Raw genomic sequence first — 20,067 nt, forward strand, 5'->3', positions numbered from 1 at the left:
AGGAAGTGCCAATGGATTCAAAGCCACACATAACATTCTAATTCTTTCGATGGCTATCATTTAAAAAAATTGGGATGCCATCTTTCATAGATCATAAATTCACATACCACGAAATTCACCATTTAAGAATACACAAATAAATGATTTCAGTATTAAATCAAAGGTTCAATTGGCTCAAAGCAAAGCAGGCTCCGTGTAAAGGATTCCATGTCAGATCTGGACTGTGAAGCGGACCCCGAGGTCCTGTTTCCCGGAATGCTATAAAGTTATAACAGATGGAGAAATCTGTGTCCAGAAACTCTGCATGTGCATCGCAAATCAAGGCTGTTTGGGCATGTCACGCTTACTGATAAAAATTCCTGATAATCTGTGATTTTAGAAAGCAAAGTTTCTCATGAACGAGAAAGATGGATGTTAGGGCACTTCCAGCTGCAGTGTGTCCTTGGCTAAAATATTTCCTTCTGTTAACTGTTCGTCTGACATTATCCATGTCTCTGATTCCAGCCTGATGAATGGCTAGGCAGATGTTTACATTCATGGTCTGAGCTGATTTTTACTTTCTCAGAGTAAAGAAGGCAACTCAGGACTTCCAGGCCAATGGAGCCTCCAGCGGGCCCAGTTCCAGCTGCCATCTGATGGCCGCTGTGAGAGAGGCCCCAAGCGAGGTTAGGAGAATCAGCCGAGTCCCACCAACCTGCAAAGCTGGGAGAGAGAATAATGTCTTGCATTTAGCTGCTAAATTTGGGAACGGTCTGTTACCCAGAGATTATGGAATCGGCCAGGCTTGAAGCAAACCTCTCCCCTGATGACAGGGAAGACCCCCCAAAATGAGATCATCCTCAGGTAAGAAGGAAACAGGGGAGAGGAGTGAATCGAAAATAGATGAAGCACTTAGAAGAGATGAGTGTTACCCTCTGGTGATAGAAGTCAGAAAGCGGCTACCCCTGGGGGATGGAGGTTTGACTGGAAAGAGCATGAGGGAGCCCTCTGCATTGCTGGACATGCTATGTGTCTCGATCTGGGAATGGTTACCCGGATGCATACCTACTTAAGAATTCATCAAGCCGTATGCGTAAGATAAGTAGAAATGGAGCTCAGGAGCTGAGTTCTATTACAGAGGAATAAAGAAAAGTCAACCAATTTTGTGAACTATATACCTGCCACAAACATACTATATAAGTGAAAATAAGAGATTACGACAGACACATGAAGGAAACAAATATTTATGTAGGAGAAAAAGTACAAATTATGAATTTAAGGAGGAACATGATTGTGAGCAGGGAACTTAAGCAGAGTGTAAAATTACAAAATTGCTGGAATATTCACTCAGAATTCCTATTTTATGAATGAAATTAGAAATAGACTTTACCTCTTCAAGGTCATGTCCCTGGAATTAGAGATGGAAGGAAGCTTTGAAACCCTCTTTCACTAGTTCTCAAATTGGGCTGCACACCGGGATCACCTGGGGAGCTTTAAAAGTACTGATGCCTGTGCCCCTAGAGATTCTGATGTAATTGGGTTACAGTGCAGCCTGGGATTCAAGATTTTTAAGATCCCCAGGTGGTTTCCGTGTGCTGCCAGGATTGAGAACCACTGGTCAATTTCAACCACTCTTCACAAATGAGAACAGAGGCCCAGTACTGACAAATGGCTTGCAAAGTATCCATTAATTGGCCAAAGCCAATTTTCTCTGATGTGCCTTAATAGGAGGGAGCTGTGGCATGGATAATACCAAACAGTGAATAATCTAAAAATAATTTCTATTTGGTTTGGGAAAGCAGCACGTGACTTCCCGGCCACTGACTGGTCTGCTAATTCAGTTTGGCTCAAATGAATGTGCCTTTTCCTGAGTTTACACTGACAGCCCAGGCCTGTGCTGAGGTGTGGAAGGAAGGCGGCCAAACCAGATATTGACCATGGTCAGTTCCCCAGCTGTCCAAAGCACACAATAACTATACAGACGTGCGGACTTCTCTTTCTTACCAGAAGACTCCACAGAGGGACAAAACTAGCTTTTTCCTGACCCTGTGTTCTGTGAGCGGTGGGTGCCTGAGGCATGAAGAGGGAGTGAGGGGGAGGGGCTAACGGTTATCAAGGGGCATTTTTGTGCCAGGTTTCATGCTACCCATTCCTATAAACAGCATGTGCTCCAGACAACTCTATGAGTTAGGCTTTCTATTATCCTCGTTATAGAGATGAGGAAACTGAGACTTGGGTTGTAGAAACACCAAAGCAGAGCCAAGATGGAAACTCGAGCTTACTTTACTCCGTCCAAGAGGGATAGTCGAGGCCCGAAACTGAAAAACAAGCTGCAGGAGGATCCTTGGATTTTAAGCCCTGAACAGGCCCTGCCTCCCTACTTTTCAGCCCTAACAGTCTAAAGGCAGCAGTAAAGAGGCCTCCAGAAGTGCCTGTGGCAGCCACGAGGAGCCAACTACCAAGATCCCCAGCTGCTGCTTCTCCAAAATCCATCGCCTGATGTGTGCCAAGCTCACACTTCCCAGGCATTGTGCTGCTCCCCTCCGATGTCTGCGTCCAGTAGGATATGAAGGGGGCCCGTTCCTGGGAGACATGGGACTGTGACAGAAGCTTTGCCAAATCTTCCTCAGACGGCAGGCAACGGGAATGCTTGGGCCCAATCTTCTCTCCCTCCCTCCTTTCCCAGGGTGAGGTTTGCATGGCAGTCTGATGGCTCTCTCAGCCTTTTCCTGCTCCTTTTGTTTTCTCTCACACAGGTGGTTCCCTGAATAAAACCCTCGGAGTGTTCAATCCCATGCAATGCCCCTCCCCCACTGGTGCCCCCAACCATATATGCATCACTGTGGGGGGAAAGGAGGTCATCCTCTGCTGACTCTTCTAGAAGAACATGGTCCGAGATTTTGAAGGTGAAGTCTACAGAGGAACAAGTTTCTCAATATGTTTGCCCTTGTCATTGGTCTTAGTGCCATGAAGGAAGACAGCCTAGGCAACAAATGGTTCACTAGCACACCAACTAGCCCTAATTCATTTGCCAAGAGTTACCTTTTACTCCAGGCATCCAGGAACACCAGTGCCAACTTAAAAAGGGTAGGGATTCTTTTCCGATTTCACATCCTTTGGGGAAGACATTCAAGCCCTGCAGCCTCAGTGACTCCTTGTAGGGAGATTCTCTTGTCATCTTTTGCTGCTCCTGAAAGAAGAAAGCAGATAAATGATATGCTGATTCTAAAACACCTAGAAGGGGGGCGCCTGGGTGGCTGTCAGTTAAGCATCAGACTTCGGCTCAGGCCATGATCTCATGGTTCATGGGTTCGAGCCCTGTGTTGGGCTCTGTGCTGACAGCTCAGAGCCTGGAGCCTGCTCTGGATTCTGTCTACCGCTTTCTCTGCCCCTCCCCCACTCATTCTCTCCCCCCCTCTCTCTCCAATAAACATTAAAAAAAATTTAAAACACCCAGAAGGAAAGTGGTGCGTGCCACAGTCACCAGTATTAGTCAGAGTTGTTCTGGAAGTACCGACCAATGCCACCAGATAAAAGAAAGGAAGAAGAGGTGTTTTGAAAATTATTTATTTTTTAAGTTTGTATTTTAATTCCAGTTAGTGAACATAAAGTGTAATATTAGTTTCAGGTGTACAATATAGTGATTCAACATGCCCAAACATCATGTGGTGCTCATCACAAGTCACTCCTTAATCCCCATTGCCTATTTCACCCATCCCTCCCCACCTCCCCTCGGTTCCTTCTCTAGGAAAGGAAGAAAAGGTTTAAGAGAACCCATTAAGTATGAAATTAATACACAAAATACGTAAATAATAGCTAACTATAAATGTATTAGAAGAATTTATTTACACTAGCACAAAACAGATTAATGTCCGGGAACAAATTTAATAAAAATGGGGCAAGGCTACTATGAAAACTTTAAAACTCCACTGAGGGACAAAGAAAACCCACTTTCAAAAAATCAAAGATACCCTAGCATTAGTAGAAACAATACTTTAAGATTCAATTCTCCAAATATCAGAAGAACTGATATTTGAGAAATATGCATTTAATGCCGTTCTGTATTAACCCTGTCTTTTTGTTTTCTGTAATTCTGATTCTTTGACACCGGGCTAGCTTACCCTGGAGGGACTGCCCCTCCCAGGTTAGTTAATTCCTAGAGAGAGCAAATAAAACCAAATGATCCAGAACCCACAATCCCAACCACCCTCTTTATCACAGTCCTTACTCCTCTTCTTCTCCCTCCCCACCATCCTCCTATCCTAACCACCCCAGGGTCACAGCACCAGGTCACCAGGGGCTGCCCCTACACTCCAGAGCCCTGGGAAATTATTCAAACTAGCCAATCCTAAACCTGTTTACTGTGCCTCACCTTTTTCTTCCCAAGATCACGGTAGAGACTTCAGCCCACTAGTTCCCTTTCTCTCTATGCCTGAGATCGACCTCTGGGTCTTCTGTGGCCTGAGTGGTGCGGCACACTCCTCTTAGGAATAGTAAGAAACTTCTCTTTTCAAGACAACGGTCTCCTGATCTGTTGGCCCTATTGAATCTTGAGTTTTTCTATTATTACACTGTATTTTAAAGCACAGTCTAAGGAAAATACCAGGGGTTTTTTTTGTGCTACTGAAATTAATATACAAAAATAATCAAGTGGTTACTATGAAGAGAACCATGAAAATTCTGGCAAATGAAAATGTAGGTAGGGTAGTGGGGGGGAAGATAGAGTGGCTGGTGGAAGGTGGGAAGGCCGAGATGGCAGTGAGTTATGAAATGGTTTATGGGTGTAGTGGGTGTAAATTTCAGTCCAAAGCACTCAAGTGTGAAAGAAATATTTATTTTTAGTAATTCGACTTCAGTCATGTCAGGGCCTCATGGCCCACAGCCATCCTCCCCCACCCTGCTCTAAGAATCGTGGGGCTCATCGAATACCCAGGTGTAAGGGTGGGCTTCTGATTCTTGGTGGCTCATCTATCCACCCTGCATCCTTGGTTGAGGCTGATGCAGCTTTTGGGACATAACCCCCTCCTGGGTCACCTCCCAGGCAAGAAAATGTCTGTGACGTTTAGATTGCTATATGCCATGTGGAAGTGGACTCTTCAGGGGTGAACTCAGAGGAGCATGCCAAACAGGAGCACAAGGACACAGGCCCTGGAAGATGAGGGGTGGGTGACACCTGGGAACGCAGACACTCAGTTGAGTGGGGGACGGCAATGGGAATTAACTGTGAACATTCTGAGTGGTGACAGATGCCCATACAGGGTGTTGTAGGAGTGCTGGGAGGGAGAGCAGTTTCACAGAAGAGGGGTCTTTTGAGCTAGATCTTGAAGGATATAGCTGATTTCATATGGCAAAAATTGGCAGGTGTGCACAGGGCACTGCAGTAGAAACAGCATGAGCAAAACTCAGGCTAAGGTGAAATCAGATCTGATTTCCTGAGCCCACCTTCATCAGTGGAGGGAGGGAGGCAATTCCCAGGAAACTGCTGGGACCAGGGCATGAGCCATGTGGCTGTTGATTAACCATTCCACAGACCACAGGTCATTTTAGTGACTGCTGGATACAAAGTACAAAATTGTGGATGATGCCATCTCTGTGGATATTTCCAGGCCTGAGTCAAAATTTAGAATGTTTCCTTCAGGGGTTTCTGGGTGTGCTTTTTTCTGCTCCCTAATCGGAGTAAATTTACAACCTGGATTTACCATGGGTTCACTGACTGGCTAGCCCCTCTCCTGGAAAAGGCCTTAGAAGGGACAGAAGATCCTACGATAATCCAGTGGAAGCCAGAGGTGTAGACAGCGCTGCTTGTCAGATCTGAATCTAAGCAAGGTAGGTATACTTTTGTTTGCACCTCATCAATGGGGAGAATTCATAGGATCTTCAATTTCCTTTATCCACATTACTCCATTAGTCACATTAGCAGCAGCAAATGCAACCAGGAAACACCAGATGCTTCAGACTTCTTTCTGTATACATTTCACTTTCCAACGCAGGCAGCAGAGTTTCTCAGTCATAATTCCCATCTAGAATTTAACTGGTTTCCAACTTTCTTTAATGCGTTCAAATGAAATGCTACCCTAGTCACTCTGAATTTCCATTTGTTTCAGTCACCTGGCAATTCCACACGGGAATGCACTGCTCCCTGCTGCCTAGTGAAGAGTCTTGCAAATAGTAAAGGAACAAAAACATTTTTGGAATCCGTATTTTCATTTTCCTTTGGGGTTCAAAAGTCCTACTACTTCTTTGTAACAGAGTTGAGACCTTTTTTCCTAAGGAAAATATACTCACTTCACATGATAAACGGAGCTACTTCAAAGGTGCATGTGTTAAAAAACCAAAGAAGGTATCCACTGAGTTATTTCTAACCATCATGAATTCTCATTCAACTATTACTTAGTGAACCCCTGCAGAGCAGGTGGCTGTATAAAGAAGGAAAAACAGTGGCGCCTGGCTGGCTCAGCCGGAAGAGCATGTGACTCTTGATCTCAGAGTCATGAGTTCAAGCCTCATGCTGGGTGTAGAGATTACTTAAAAATAACTTAAAAAATAACTTAAAAAAAATAAGGTAAGTAAAATAACTTAAAAAAAAAAAAAGGTAAGTAAAAACACACAACCCCTGTTTTCCAGGAGATGACTTATCTACTTGGGGAAGTAAGACCCATTTATTTAAAACATGAAGCCACACTGCTCAAGGCAGGATGTAATTCAGCCAGTGTCTCCTCCAAAGTCATATATTCCTAAAACACAGTCGCATCAGCATGCCTTCTATAGGCCAGGCATTGGGCTTGGAGTTTCAGGGTAGCATTCTGAATTCCCAAACAATCTCATGATGTAGGAAAGCTTTTAGAAAGAATATGAGTAGAGGAACTAACCCAAGAAGTCGTTTCCCACCCCAGATTTAGTTTTCCTAAATCAAGAAAGTAACCCAAATCTTTCAAAGTTCGGTTTTTATGAGACACTTGAGTATTCAACATACCAGGATCACATGAGTGTTCATTAAATCAACTAGGAGGTGCAAAATGTTGTATCATGGTAAATTTGACTATCAACCAGTAGATTTATCTTAGAGGGGCTTCTTCAATATCTTATCCTTCTAAGGGAAGATTCTTAGAAGGAAACCAATTTCAAGATTACTGTTACAAAACAGGTAGTCAATGGACAGCGTCATCAAAGTGCTCCTAGCCTAATCGGGTCTTCATATGCTCAGACTGACCTCTGCTGGATAGTCTACTAATGTGTTAACATGTTTGTTTTTTTCCTCTTGAGCTAAATGTGGCTAGGGAACAAGCATTTTCCCCAAATTATATCTAGTATTTAGATTTACATAGTTCAGTTCACAGATATTCATCAAACCTTCTACACTACTTTACAGCAAAACCTTGCATTGCACTTGGCTGCCAGAGGCAACCATCCATGGGTAGAGTAGGACACTGACAAGGTTACACGAGCTACCCACTCTCAACACTGTTTTTGATATTCTCTATGCTTTTATGCAGCTCAGGCCCTCTAGTGTGTACCTCAGAAGTATGTAAGTGTGTTTGCCATGTAGGCCCAATTTCAGGGGCTCACTGGGTAAAACCACAGCTCCCCGCAAGTGTCTTGACATCTCAAAGCTGGACTCCACTCTGTAGAAGTCACTTATGCCCCTAAATAGCCAATGGAGACAAGTCTTATGTGTATATTGCAAACTAGTATTATATTGTGATTATTCCTCTAGTTATATATACTCTTTTTTTAGAGAAAGAGCATGCATGGCAGGGGCAGAGGGAGAAGGAGAAAGAATCTTATGCAGGCTCCACACTGGGTAACACGGGACTTGATCCCGTGCCCATGAGATCATGACCTGAACCGAAATAAAAAGTCAGATGCTTACCGACTAAGCCACCCAGGTATCCCTATACATACTCATTAACACAATTTTTATTTTATGAGGTCAATAGGTCATAACATATGTAGCCAATGTCTTATTATTAAACATTGGCACTGTTTCTAAGTTGTGCTGAATGGCCCTATATATAAATATTTGACAAAATATTTTATTATTTCTTTAGGACACACTCTCTGAATGGGCTCCCTGGGTCAAAAGGTATAGTGTATGAACATTTTTTAAAAATTTTATTTATTTATTTTGAGAGACAGAGCAAGTGGGGAGGGGCAGAAAGAGGGAGAGGGAGAGAATTCCAAGCAGGCTCCACGCTGTCAGTGCAGAGCCCAATGTGGGGCTCGAACTCATGAAACCATGAGATCATGACCTGAGCTGAAACCAAGAGTCAGACACTTAATTGACTGAGCCACCCAAGGCTCAGTATGAACATTTTTAAGATTCCAAATACAAGCACTGCTAGGATTACTCTATGAAAATGTACCAATTTCATCTTCCACCATAACACAGCAGTTCCATCTTCATTTTACCCTCACCCTCATTGAGAATTATAATTTTGAAAGTGCTCTGCCAGGTGGATAGGCAAAAATAAGGGCTTGCAGTCTAACTTATATATTCACATTTATTCATACTCATTTTATTGTATTTTTTCCATTGATTATACACTCACGCCCTTTGCTCATTTTTCTACTAGTGTGTTAATATTTTTCTTATTTATAAGAGTTCTTTATATAGCAAAAGACTGTTGCCCCTGCTGGTCTCAATGTGGTACACATAAACTAAGGTTGCTAATCTAAACATACCCTGAAATTATCAGTTTAGGTATGGCATGACTTCTCCTTTGGCTCAGTAAGTTCTCTCCAGAAAAACAAAACAAAACAAAACAAAACCCCAATTCATAAAGTATAGAACAAGCCCCATTAAATACTAGGGGGGGTCTAAGGTACAAAGTGATCAACAGATAAACTACAAAGTAGAAATAGCCTATATACTCCAACTTACTGAACATGCTTCTACATTAGAAAATTCTTGGGAGATTTTTTTCTCCGAAGATGTTTTTTAAAAAACACGTGACTTTAAGAATGGATTTATGTGAAAGAAGACTGATGTGTAACTCAGCAGTTAGGCAGTTACAATGCTATTATTTAATAAAACTGTCTTTTTTCTTTCATCTGCCAATTGTTCTCTCTGTGGTAGAATACTGGTAACTTTTTCTGGTTTTAGTCACAGTCAATTCCTTTACTATAAGATGTCATTTAGAAATGTTTTTTATTTTTCTTTGTACAATAATTTTAACATTTTAGTATTTTGCTGTGGAAAATAAAATTCCATCTTACAGGAAAGAAAACTCCTCACGACCATTCCTGGACATCTTTATATCTTAGAGCGTGTCAGCCAGTGAAAATCCTAGAAAAAGAAAAGACAACAAACATTCAGTGAAAGAAGTAATTGTCTCAAACTATCCTCCTTTGCTTGCTCTAAAATCTAAAAGTCCCATTATAACCACATTTACCACAATGGTGGTAAATGAAGTTTGTCGTTGGTCTTGTGCTTTTCCCAAAAAGAAGCTAAAAACTCACAGTGAATCTTGCGGTCTTGTCCTATAACTATTATCAAGTAATCAGGGCACAAAAAACTAGAGTCCAAGAGAACCAGAAGTTGAGTCAAAAGAAGAAAGAAGAGGGGGAGTATCCAAATCCAAAAAGAAGCTGGGTAGGAAGAGCAGTGCATAGAAGCCAAGCCTTTCCCAGGATTCATACTATCCCACACATGTGGCCTGCACAGAGGTGACTGCAGAGATTAGGTCCTCTCTATAGTATAGCAGGAAGCGGTCAGTTTACATCGCAAATCAATGACCAAATGGCTGATGGACACACAGACAATCAATGAAAATGAACAGCCTGGAAACATTATGTGTGGAATTTACTGGAATGAGGATAACTCATGTTTAAGTGATAGATTCAAGAAATATAAGGATGATCCTTATGGAGTTATCAAAGAAGAGATAAGAACCTAAATTTCTCCAGCAATACCCCCCAAAATTCATAGAGAACTTGGAGAAGAGATCATTAGAAACCTGAACTCACTAGCGAGAGGGGACAATTCATTAGGGCTTTACTGTGACAAACATGGTTTCAAGACTATTTTGTGTGGTTCTGAATATATCTATTAAATCCATCCAATCTAATGTGTCATTTAAGGCCAATGTTTCCTTCTTGACTTTCTGTCTGGATTATCTATCTATCCATTGATGTAAGTGGTGTATTAAAGTCCCCTACTATTTTTTGTAGTGCTATTTCTCCCTTTAGGTCTGTTAATATTTGCTTTATGTATTTAGGTGCTCCTACGTTGTGTGCATAAATATTCACAAATGTCATACCCTCTTGTTGGATTAACCCCTTTACTACTATGTTGTGTCCTTCTTTGTCTCTTATTAAAATGCTTGTTTTAAAGTCTATTGTGTCTCCATCCCCAAAGGCAAGGGAATTAAAAACAAAAATGAATTACTGGGACCTTATGAAGATAAAAAGCTTCTGCACAGCAAAGGAAACAACCAACAAAACTAAAAGGCAACCAACGGAATGGGAAAAGATATTTGCAAATGACATATCGGACAAAGGGCTAGTATCCAAAATCTATAAAGAGCTCACCAAAGTCCACACCCGAAAAACAAATAACCCAGTGAAGAAATGGGCAGAAAACATGAATAGACACTTCTCTAAAGAAGACATCCGGATGGCCAACAGGCACATGAAAAGATGCTCAACATCGCTCCTTATTAGGGAAATACAAATCAAAACCACACTCAGATATCACCTCACGCCAGTCAGAGTGGCCAAAATGAACAAATCAGGAGACTATAGATGCTGGAGAGGATGTGGAGAAATGGGAACCCTCTTGCACTGTTGGTGGAAATGCAAATTGGTGCAGCCACTCTGGAAAACAGTGCGGAGGTTCCTCAGAAAATTAAAAATAGACCTACCCTATGACCCAGCAATAGCACTGCTAGGAATTTACCCAAGGGATACAGGAGTACTGATGCATAGGGGCACTTGTACCCCAATGTTTATAGCAGCACTCTCAACAATAGCCAAATTGTGGAAAGAGCCTAAATGTCCATCAACTGATGAATGGATAAAGAAATTGTGGTTTATATACACAATGGAGTACTACATGGCAATGAGAAAGAATGAAACATGGCCCTTTGTAGCAACGTGGATGGAACTGGAGAGTGTGATGCTAAGTGAAATAAGCCATACAGAGAAAGACAGATACCATATGTTTTCACTCTTATGTGGATCCTGAGAAACTTAACAGGAACCCATGGGGGAGGGGAAGGGAAAAAAAAAAAAAAGAGAGGTTAGAGTGGGAGAGAGCCAAAGCATAAGAGACTCTTAAAAAATGAGAACAAACTGAGGGCTGATGGGGGTGGGAGGGAGGGGTGGGTAATGGGTATTGAAGAGGGCATCTTTTGGGATGAGCACTGGGTGTTGTATGGAAACCAATTTGACAATAAATTTCATATATTTAAAAAAAAATAAGAATTTGTAGATTAAAAAAATACAATTCCTAAAAAAAATTAAAAAAAAATAAAGTCTATTGTGTCTGATATAAACATAGCTATCCCAGCTTTCTTTTGGTTTCCATTTGCATGGAATATCTTTTTCCATCCCTTCACTTTCAGACTGTGTGTCCTTACATCTGAGGTGAGTCTCCTGTAGACAGCATATAGTGGGTCTTGTTTTCTTATCCATTCAGCCACTCCTCTGATTGGGGCATTTAGTCCATTTACATTTAAAGTAATTACAGATAAGTATGTACTTATTGCCATTTTGTTCATTGTTTCCTGGCTATTTTGTAGCTCTGTTCCTTTCACCAAAGTCTCTGATATCTGTTTTTATAGAACATAATTTCAGTAGAACTTTATATATCTTATAGTTTCTAAATCAGTTAATTTACTTTTCACTGATTGATTGTCCAGGCATCCACTTGCCCACTGGTCTACTACCTTATTCAAAAAAGAAAATGATCTCATGGCATATATATGTATAAAGAACCAACACAGAAACTTCTTGAAAAAATGATCTGCTCTGAAAACAGTGAAAACAGTGACTGATACACAATGTGTAAGCATGGAAGATAGATATATCAGAGAGGACCACTGGCAGGACCAGGATCAGAGCACAAAATTAAGTATGAAAAGCAACTTAATCATTTATTTTACAGCTGTAATCTACACTGTAGTTTTGCTATGGAGGCCAAAGTAACCAATTTTGAATGTAAGTGCACAAATCTTCCTGTTATGGTCTCATCCTCCCACTCTGTCTCCCACTCCCATTCTGCCTTTCAGCCACTGCGGACTTCTTTCAGTTCCTCAGACCTGCCATGCTCCTTGCTGCCACAGAGCCTTTGCACACCTCTTCCCTAGCCTCTTTGCTTGAGACTGTCCCTACTTATCTTTTGGATCTCAGCTGAAGCATCAATCAGTTCCTCTGAGAAGCCTTCCCCTGTGACCCCAATACAGATCAGATTCCTTGATAGTATATTTGTTCAGAACTGGGTGCCTTTCCTTCAGAGCAATTGCCTCAGTCTGTTGTGATGCATTCAGTTGTGAGGTGACTAGGCTGTTCCTCTCCCCTAATGAACTGTAAGCCATTAGGTGAGGCTGAGTCCAGGTTTGCTCATCATGCTATTCTTAGCAAGTAACACAACATACCTAACACACATCTCAACAAATATTTATTGAAAAAACCCAAGAAAGTGCCAAACTCAGAAACGGTTTAGAAAAAACAGTGTTCTATTTGGTAGATACTTCTAGGGATAGGATGGGAGATGCATTTCTGATTTCTGCTTGGCAACTGAATTTACCTGGGCTTTCCGCGTGGCTTGTGGCTCAATCATGATATTGATAAGAGAAGGTGCAGTTGTGTCTGCCAAACTCTCCCTCAGTGATTTTTGAAGCTCTTCCGGTGTTTGTACGAAATACCCTTTGCCTCCAAACGCAGTCATAACCTGCTCGTAATGTGAGTTTGGCAAAAGACAGACGGGAGGGGCCCTAAAAAAGGTCATAAGTCAATAGAAAAAAAGCCATTCTCTGAAATAATCTGTGGAAAAATTTAGGCTTAACTGAAAGGTGTACATTTATGTTCAACACCTAAAGATGCCAGTACACTAAACTTTCCATATATTTTTTGTTGTCTATACAGCAATGTCTAACAGGACTTTTTGTGATGAAAGAAATGTTTTATATTTACATTTAAATATATATATTTATGTATACATTATCCAATATGATAGTCACTAGCAACCTGTTGCTGTGAGCACTTGAAATGTGACTAGTTAAAATAAGAACGATTTTTAAATTTAATTTAAATAGCCACACATGGCTAGTAGCTACTAGCTACTACACCATCAGCTACTATGAATCCAAAAGAAAAAGAAGAAAAGAGGAATGGTTACTGCAAAACACCAAGTAACAACAAAATGAGAAACGGAGTCAGTGAGGCAGAAGCAAACATACTCACATCCCATTCCACCCCTAGGCTGACTCCCACACGGCTAGCTACGATACTGTCACAGTTTGACTCTGCCACCAGATAATCAAGAATTAGTTAAGTAATAAAAAGAAGGAAGATCTCTGGACCATAAATAATGTGTTAACATCCATTTTCTCCATGGTGTAGTAGGAACAGAAGGACTGGAAGCATTTTGCAATAAGCCCTTTCATTAACAAAGCTTGCACATCAATCTTAATTGTCTGAGTCTTTAGTGGCTCCCTGATCATAAATTATTTATTGAAGCACCCCATCATGGGCAGTTGTACAAAGAGGGGCCATGCATATGGGGTTCCTGCCCTTTAGGGGGGCTGAAAATATAAATAAACAATATTCACACCACAGAAGCACATTATAATACAATATACATAATACATATTGTATATATTGTATATATATATATATATACAATAATATAATATAATAATATTTTAATGTTATAATAGATGAGAGAAAATAAATACATGAGATGTATTTAAATAGATGAGAGAATTAAGTAGATGAGAGAAAATAAATACATACTGTTCTGGGTTACTTACACTGCAGTAGCATCTCCAAATTTTAACATTTCCTTCCAACTATCCACATCAAAACCTTGGTAAATTCCATTATTATTCACCACCAAAAGAATGATGGGCAAGTTGTACCTAAAATTGAAAGCAAAATATAAAGGAAATCATTCTTCATTCTAAAGCACTTTATTATCTTCAGGCTGAAACTTTAACTTAAAAATGGATAGTTTTCTAGAAATAACCTTTTTTGTAATATTAGGGTAAGACTAAAACTTAAACATTTGTTACCTAAAAAGGAACATCAAATCATTAATGGAAATACGGAGTCAGAAAGGATGTAAGAACACCAGGTGCTAGCATTATGCATCTATGGACCTCACTGTGCTTTTCCGAACCTCGGTTTTCATAGATCCAGGTGCTAAGAAGGACACCTTCCACCTTCCATATTTAATACCTTCTGAAGCACCACTTCTAGGTGGTGCCTAAGAGTACTATTTGAAAAGTATCTTTTTATTTCCTGAACTCCTCACAGACAAGCAGTATTTGCTAGATGCTGTGGGAAGCATACAAGTGACTAGCATACATTCTCTTCTCTCAAACCACTTCGCTCCAAGTTAGAAAAGCATTATATGGGGATGCCTGAGTGGCTCAGTTGGTTAAGCGTCCGACTTCGGCTCAGGTCATGATCTCACAGTTCGTGACTTTGAGCCCCGCATTGGGCTCTGTGCTGACAGTTCAGAGACTGAAGCCTGCCTCAGATTCTGGGTCTCCCTTTCTCTCTGCCCCTCCCCCACTCTCTGTCTCTCTCAAAAATAAAAACATTAAAAAAATTTTAAAAATAAAAGCACTGTATAATAGAGAAAAAGAGAGTATTTAATAATGTGCTAAACAGTACTGTAAAGATGAAAGGATGATTAAATTTTACTAACGACTGACAAAAGAACATGGGCTTTGTTTTGTACACACATAATTTCTGAGACCAGGTGTAAAAACAAAACTACACGGCACACTGTTATGTAATAGGACTGTGGAAACTACTTGCGTTCCATGCTCAACGGGAATCATGACTCTCTAGAAGGCTGGCTTTTCCATAAATCATCTTTTTGGTGTATACCACTCGGGTTGTCAATACAGACATTCTAACAAGTACATTTTTCCATCTGATCTTGAAAGTGTTGTATACCAAAGTTCTGAAAGCCCCCAAAACATGATTTACAAAGGGTCTAATAAGAGTCCTGGCTAAGAATAAAGAAGGACTTTACTACAGTTTAAATAATTGGGGAGAAAAAAGTCCCCATCCTTCTATAGCAGGATCTACAGCTCGTGAGTTTCTCCCTATAAACAACCCTCACAACTATAAACATAATCTGAACAGCTCACGTTCAATGAACAATCGTCTCGAGTTTTACCTAGATTACCTCATTCAATCCTCACTACCGTCCTCTAAGGTAGGAACTATTACGATTCCTCTCCCTATTTTAGAGGAGACAGCAGCTTAGTAAAGTAACTTAACCCACATCACCTGGCTCTGCTGTGGTCAACCAGTATTTAAATCCAGACCATGGACCCAGAGGCTGTGCTCTTACCCACAAAGCTTTGCTGTCTCCCTGCCAAAAACAAGCTTTTCTCAGACTAGAACTTTTTGCAGTGATCTCAAAACCACTCCTCACAGTTTTGCGGGTTTGGGGCATGTAGTAAAGAGGTCATGAACACACTGTCCTAGATGAGAAAGACCCCGGGGTTATTTCACACTAGTATTCTCAGGACACAGCACAGAGTGTGTACAGGGCATTTGGCACATGGTGAACACTGAGTAAGCATCTGTTAGGCAAGTGAGTCTTTATTCTTTATCTTTTGGAGAAAGAAATGAATGCTGTTGTACCTACAGATGGTTTCCACTTCCATGCCAGAAAACCCAAATGCACTGTCTCCTTCCACACAGATGACCCGCTGACCTGTGTTTCTAGCTTTAGCCAGTGTAGCGGCTGCAATGGCAAAGCCCAAACCAACTCCCATCGTTCCAAAAGTACCAGCATCAAGCCTGTTGGGGGAAAAAGCTAAAATGAAACCCTCTGGGGCACGTTGCAGATGGTGGGTGGGCACAAATCTAGTCATACTCATGTGTAAAATAGAGAACAATAAAAACATTCTCTGTCTTTAATATAAAGTTTTTAGACTGTGAGGAACCGACTAGTCAAGGATAAGCGGTATGAGAGGAAAAAGTCTCTCGTGATGGCTTGGAAAACTGTGAATATATCCTTGGAACGGTAAGTATACAAATTATCACATGACCTCAAAGACATATCAAACATAAAAACTCTGCCAAATCTCACCTAAGAATACTTTTATGGAATATATCCTTATGCACTGAACATGTATAATCCTCAAATGTTTTATGAGCCTGCATTACTGTAGTTTCAAAGTTAACACATTAAAATTACTTTTCTGGAAGCCTTACCTGTGACGAGGAAGGTAGTTTTGAAGCACAGTGCGTCCAATATCCATAGTATTTGCTCCTTCACTTACTACAAAACAGTCTCTGGGTAGCTGTTCTTGAACATGATAGAATACTGTGTAATAATTCATAGGCAGAGATTTTTGGGAAGCTAATTCCTAAAGTATTTGAGGGAAATATAATCAAATTAGGTTGAGATACAGTGAAAAATGAGGAATGTCAATAAGCTACTACCAAACTCATTTGGAAAGAGGCTACAAGCTACAAAGTTCCCAAATGGCCTCTCTTAGAAGCTAATGGATCTGTGGACAGCCCTGTGGGACAGGCTAAGAAAAATGGGTTCCACAGTCCCAGTCTGGGACACAATCAAATAATCTAGGGAATATCTTTCTTCTTGGAGATCCACAATACACATTAGCATCCTAAAGTCAGACAAGTCGTATGGTAAAGATAGCTGGAAACATTGGGTTAAACAAAACTAAACAGTCTTATTTGAGCACTTTTATGAATACACTGCCTTAGAAAGTAAAAATTTTATTCTAAAATACTTTAATCTGAAATACGCCCTGAATCTTAAAATAAAAATGAAGTCAGGATTTTAGAAAATCTGAAAATCTGGTTCTTCTCCACATGCATTAGAGAGTAAAGGAGATACGCTTCACCCACTAAAGAGTCTTCAAATGGAGCAAGATAAGTGCCTTTGTCTAGCCACATGCCTCTTAGAGCAGAGAGAAAGCCACATGGGGCTTTAGCAGCAACAGTCCCAAGGGCTTCCGGCATTGCCTCTTCACCTGTGCTGTTTTGGCCTGTTGGAGGTTATACCTAACATGGATGAGGCACCGTCCTATACTCCTGCACCAGAGAAGAGAGGCAAGTTCCTCCCATCTTAAACTAGTATGATTCCTAGGAAAAAGAAGGGATTAATCATGGCACCACTTAGGAAAATAGAATTGACACTGTCTCTTGATAGAAATAGCCACTGATTAATATTCCAATAAAACATAGAATTATGTATAGTTAATTCTGCTGTTTTTGAACATGTGAATTTATTCCAAGACATCTGATATATAAAGGAATAATATGAGCACAATGCAAATTTCACATTTGCTCCTGTAGGATTCCGTCAGTGAGAAACACTACATGAACACAGAAAACTGCACCCAGCTGAACCAAGATGCACAGGAATACACAAAACATCAGAAAAAAATCATGAACAACCTTTCTCACAATCAAAGAAAAAAATTCTACCTATATACGAGGACCCTAAATAGAAATCACCACATCCTACAGAGGTGGTTCATTTCACTGCTAGTAGTGGATGGTCTGGTAGTTTCACACATTACTATAGTTTCCAAAGCCTTTAGATATCAGGCAAACCCATGAATGCAGATGAGGAAGTCACAAAATAATTTTCCGTGGTGACACAAAAGTTAATTTAAAAAGTCTATAAGTGGTCTCACAAAAAAGAGAAAGAAAGAAGAAAGAAAGAAAGAAAGAAAGAAAGAAAGAAAGAAAGAAAAGAAAGAAAAGAAAAGAAAAGTGAGGTGATGGATGTGTTAGTGAACTAGATGGGGGCAATCCTTCCACAGTGTATATGCATTATCAAATCATCGTGATATACCTTTAAATATCTTACAATTTTAAGTGTCAATTATACCTCAACAAAGCTGACATTTTTTTAAAAAAAGGCTATACATTGGAACACATTTTCAATTTTGATGAAACACTTATTATACATACATGCCTTGAAGGACTTATATCTTAAGGGTAGAAAAAATGCCCCAGTTTAAGATTCCAAAAGATTTCTTAATTGTGATTTGGTGCCAAGGTCAAACTGAGGACAGTGAGCCCTACCCATTCACATGGGCTCTTACAACTAACTTTCTGTCCAATGTCAGATCAGCCTCCTTCCACCATGTCACGCTAACTCACAAGCTGAGATCCTCCCAATGCCCACTTCCACAAGAGACTTCAGGTCTTTTTCAAGGAAAAGTACTATATTGAAGTACATATGTTTTAACCATTTAACATGTGTAGAATTTCGCCACCATTTTTATTAGGCTCCTATCTTAATGTTTCACAAAGTTGGTAGCTGTGCCTCTAAACCTTTTTCCCCATAAATCCCACGGTTTTTACATAGCGTGGTGATTTAGGAATGCGTAGGTCATGTTATGACAGAGCTACTGGAACCATGGGCCTGAAGTGTTTCTAGATTTCTGTGAGTCTCGTATTACCTTGGATGTGGCTTCATTGCTCTTCATTTTTTCTCTCAGAGTTTTCCACCAGCTGCTCTCTGGAGGATACTGCCATGGCGTTTTATCAAATTGTTCTAAAAGCTAAAAAACCACAGACTTTTTACTTTTTGAAAATAAGCTTATGTCATATTAACACAACAATATCTTGTTAAAGAAGATGATACTGCTATGCTATCCTGCCCTTCTCATCACTCCTACTGTCTGCACTCTAGGCAGCTAACAACTGGTAGAAAATAAATAGGCAACACGGAAAGTGTTCTTTTGGGTCAGTGCGGACTTCTGCCAAATGGGATTTCCACAGAACACAAGGGAAATGCTACCTCACCTCACAGGCAGGGGCTTTTATGTCCTCCTCAGCTTTTGACACTAGAAAGAAAATCACCCCCACCGTAGAATCCTTGCGGAAAGGACAAGAGCCCCAAATATCCAGGGACTTCCGAGATACAAACCAAATGTTCCAGGATGTTCTAATATGTGATTGGGGATTGCTTCCTAATATTATGTAGTCATGATAACAACACCAATTTGTATCCAATATCAAGTGAAAGATGTCACTATACTTTATCTCCTGATATAGTGAACTGTATAAATTACATACAAATAATGAGTACCATTTGAAGAGTAAAAAAATCTCTTTATTGCCTAATGAAATACTAAGTTAGATTTTTCCAGTACATTAAGACATTTCTTGGCTGTAAGTTCAGTTACTCTGGAAGCTGTATTATAATTTTTCAGAGAGCTGAATCCTATTTAGTATATCACTGTTTGCCTACTGACTGCCTTTAAGTCTTCATTGCCTTCCAAAATGATTAACTTACTTGCTTAAAAATGATTTATATATAAGGAGTTGGATTTACTGAGGTCCAGAGTTCTTTTCAAGACTAGCTTTCCATCATAAATTTTGCTTATAATAGATATTAATAAGCCTGTCATCAAGTGAATCAAGGCTGAGACATTTTTAACAACAGACTATTGCTTAAAGACCAATCCATATAAATTAAAGCCTAGGTAAAAGCTCTTACCTGTTTAGTGACAGCATTTATGTCTCCTAGCAAAGTCACAGCAGGCTTTACATTATTCCCCAATTCTTCTGCACAGATATCAACCTAAAAGAGATAAAGCTTAAGAACAAGCCATGCTTATTCTTAAAAATCTTTAAGAAGTCAGTTAACACTGGGGCGCCTGGGTGGCTCAGTTGGTTAAGCGTCTGACTTCAGCTTAGGTCACGATCTCGCGGTTCATGAGATCGAGCCCTGGATCGGGCTCTGTGCTGACAGCTCAGAGCCTGGAGCCTGCTTCAGATTCTGTGTCTCCCTCTCTCTCTGCCCCTCCCCTGCTCACGCTGTCTCTCTCTCTCAAAAATAAATATTAAAAAAAATGTTTTTTAATAAAAATAAAAAAGAAGTCAAGTAATACTGAATAAATGAACTGT

At 40.3% G+C, this 20,067-nt stretch overlaps 1 protein-coding gene across 12 annotated transcripts in view; it reads right to left on the minus strand.

The window, feature by feature from the left end:
* The window catches only part of HACL1 (2-hydroxyacyl-CoA lyase 1), an 89,842-nt gene that overhangs the window by 43,775 nt on the left and 26,000 nt on the right, over positions 1-20,067 (minus strand). For 7 of the 12 annotated variants that reach the window (XM_027061874.2, XM_053221485.1, XM_053221483.1 and 4 more), the window contains 7 exons: positions 19,658-19,741; positions 18,615-18,716; positions 16,384-16,538; positions 15,808-15,966; positions 13,953-14,060; positions 12,728-12,914; positions 9,111-9,265 (listed from right to left, as the gene is read on the minus strand). In XM_027061874.2, coding sequence (XP_026917675.1) covers positions 9,233-9,265; positions 12,728-12,914; positions 13,953-14,060; positions 15,808-15,966; positions 16,384-16,538; positions 18,615-18,716; positions 19,658-19,741 — 828 coding nt within the window. In that variant the 3' untranslated portion in view covers positions 9,111-9,232. Of the gene's footprint in view, positions 1-3,021; positions 3,170-8,087; positions 8,234-9,110; positions 9,266-12,727; positions 12,915-13,952; positions 14,061-15,807; positions 15,967-16,383; positions 16,539-18,614; positions 18,717-19,657; positions 19,742-20,067 lie in introns of those variants that run through there. The other 5 variants (XR_008297989.1, XR_008297990.1, XR_008297991.1 and 2 more) reach the window with 3 other exon arrangements.

The sequence above is a fragment of the Acinonyx jubatus genome, chromosome C2 (assembly GCF_027475565.1).
Source record: "Acinonyx jubatus isolate Ajub_Pintada_27869175 chromosome C2, VMU_Ajub_asm_v1.0, whole genome shotgun sequence".
In the NCBI taxonomy this organism is placed as follows: domain Eukaryota; kingdom Metazoa; phylum Chordata; class Mammalia; order Carnivora; family Felidae; genus Acinonyx; species Acinonyx jubatus.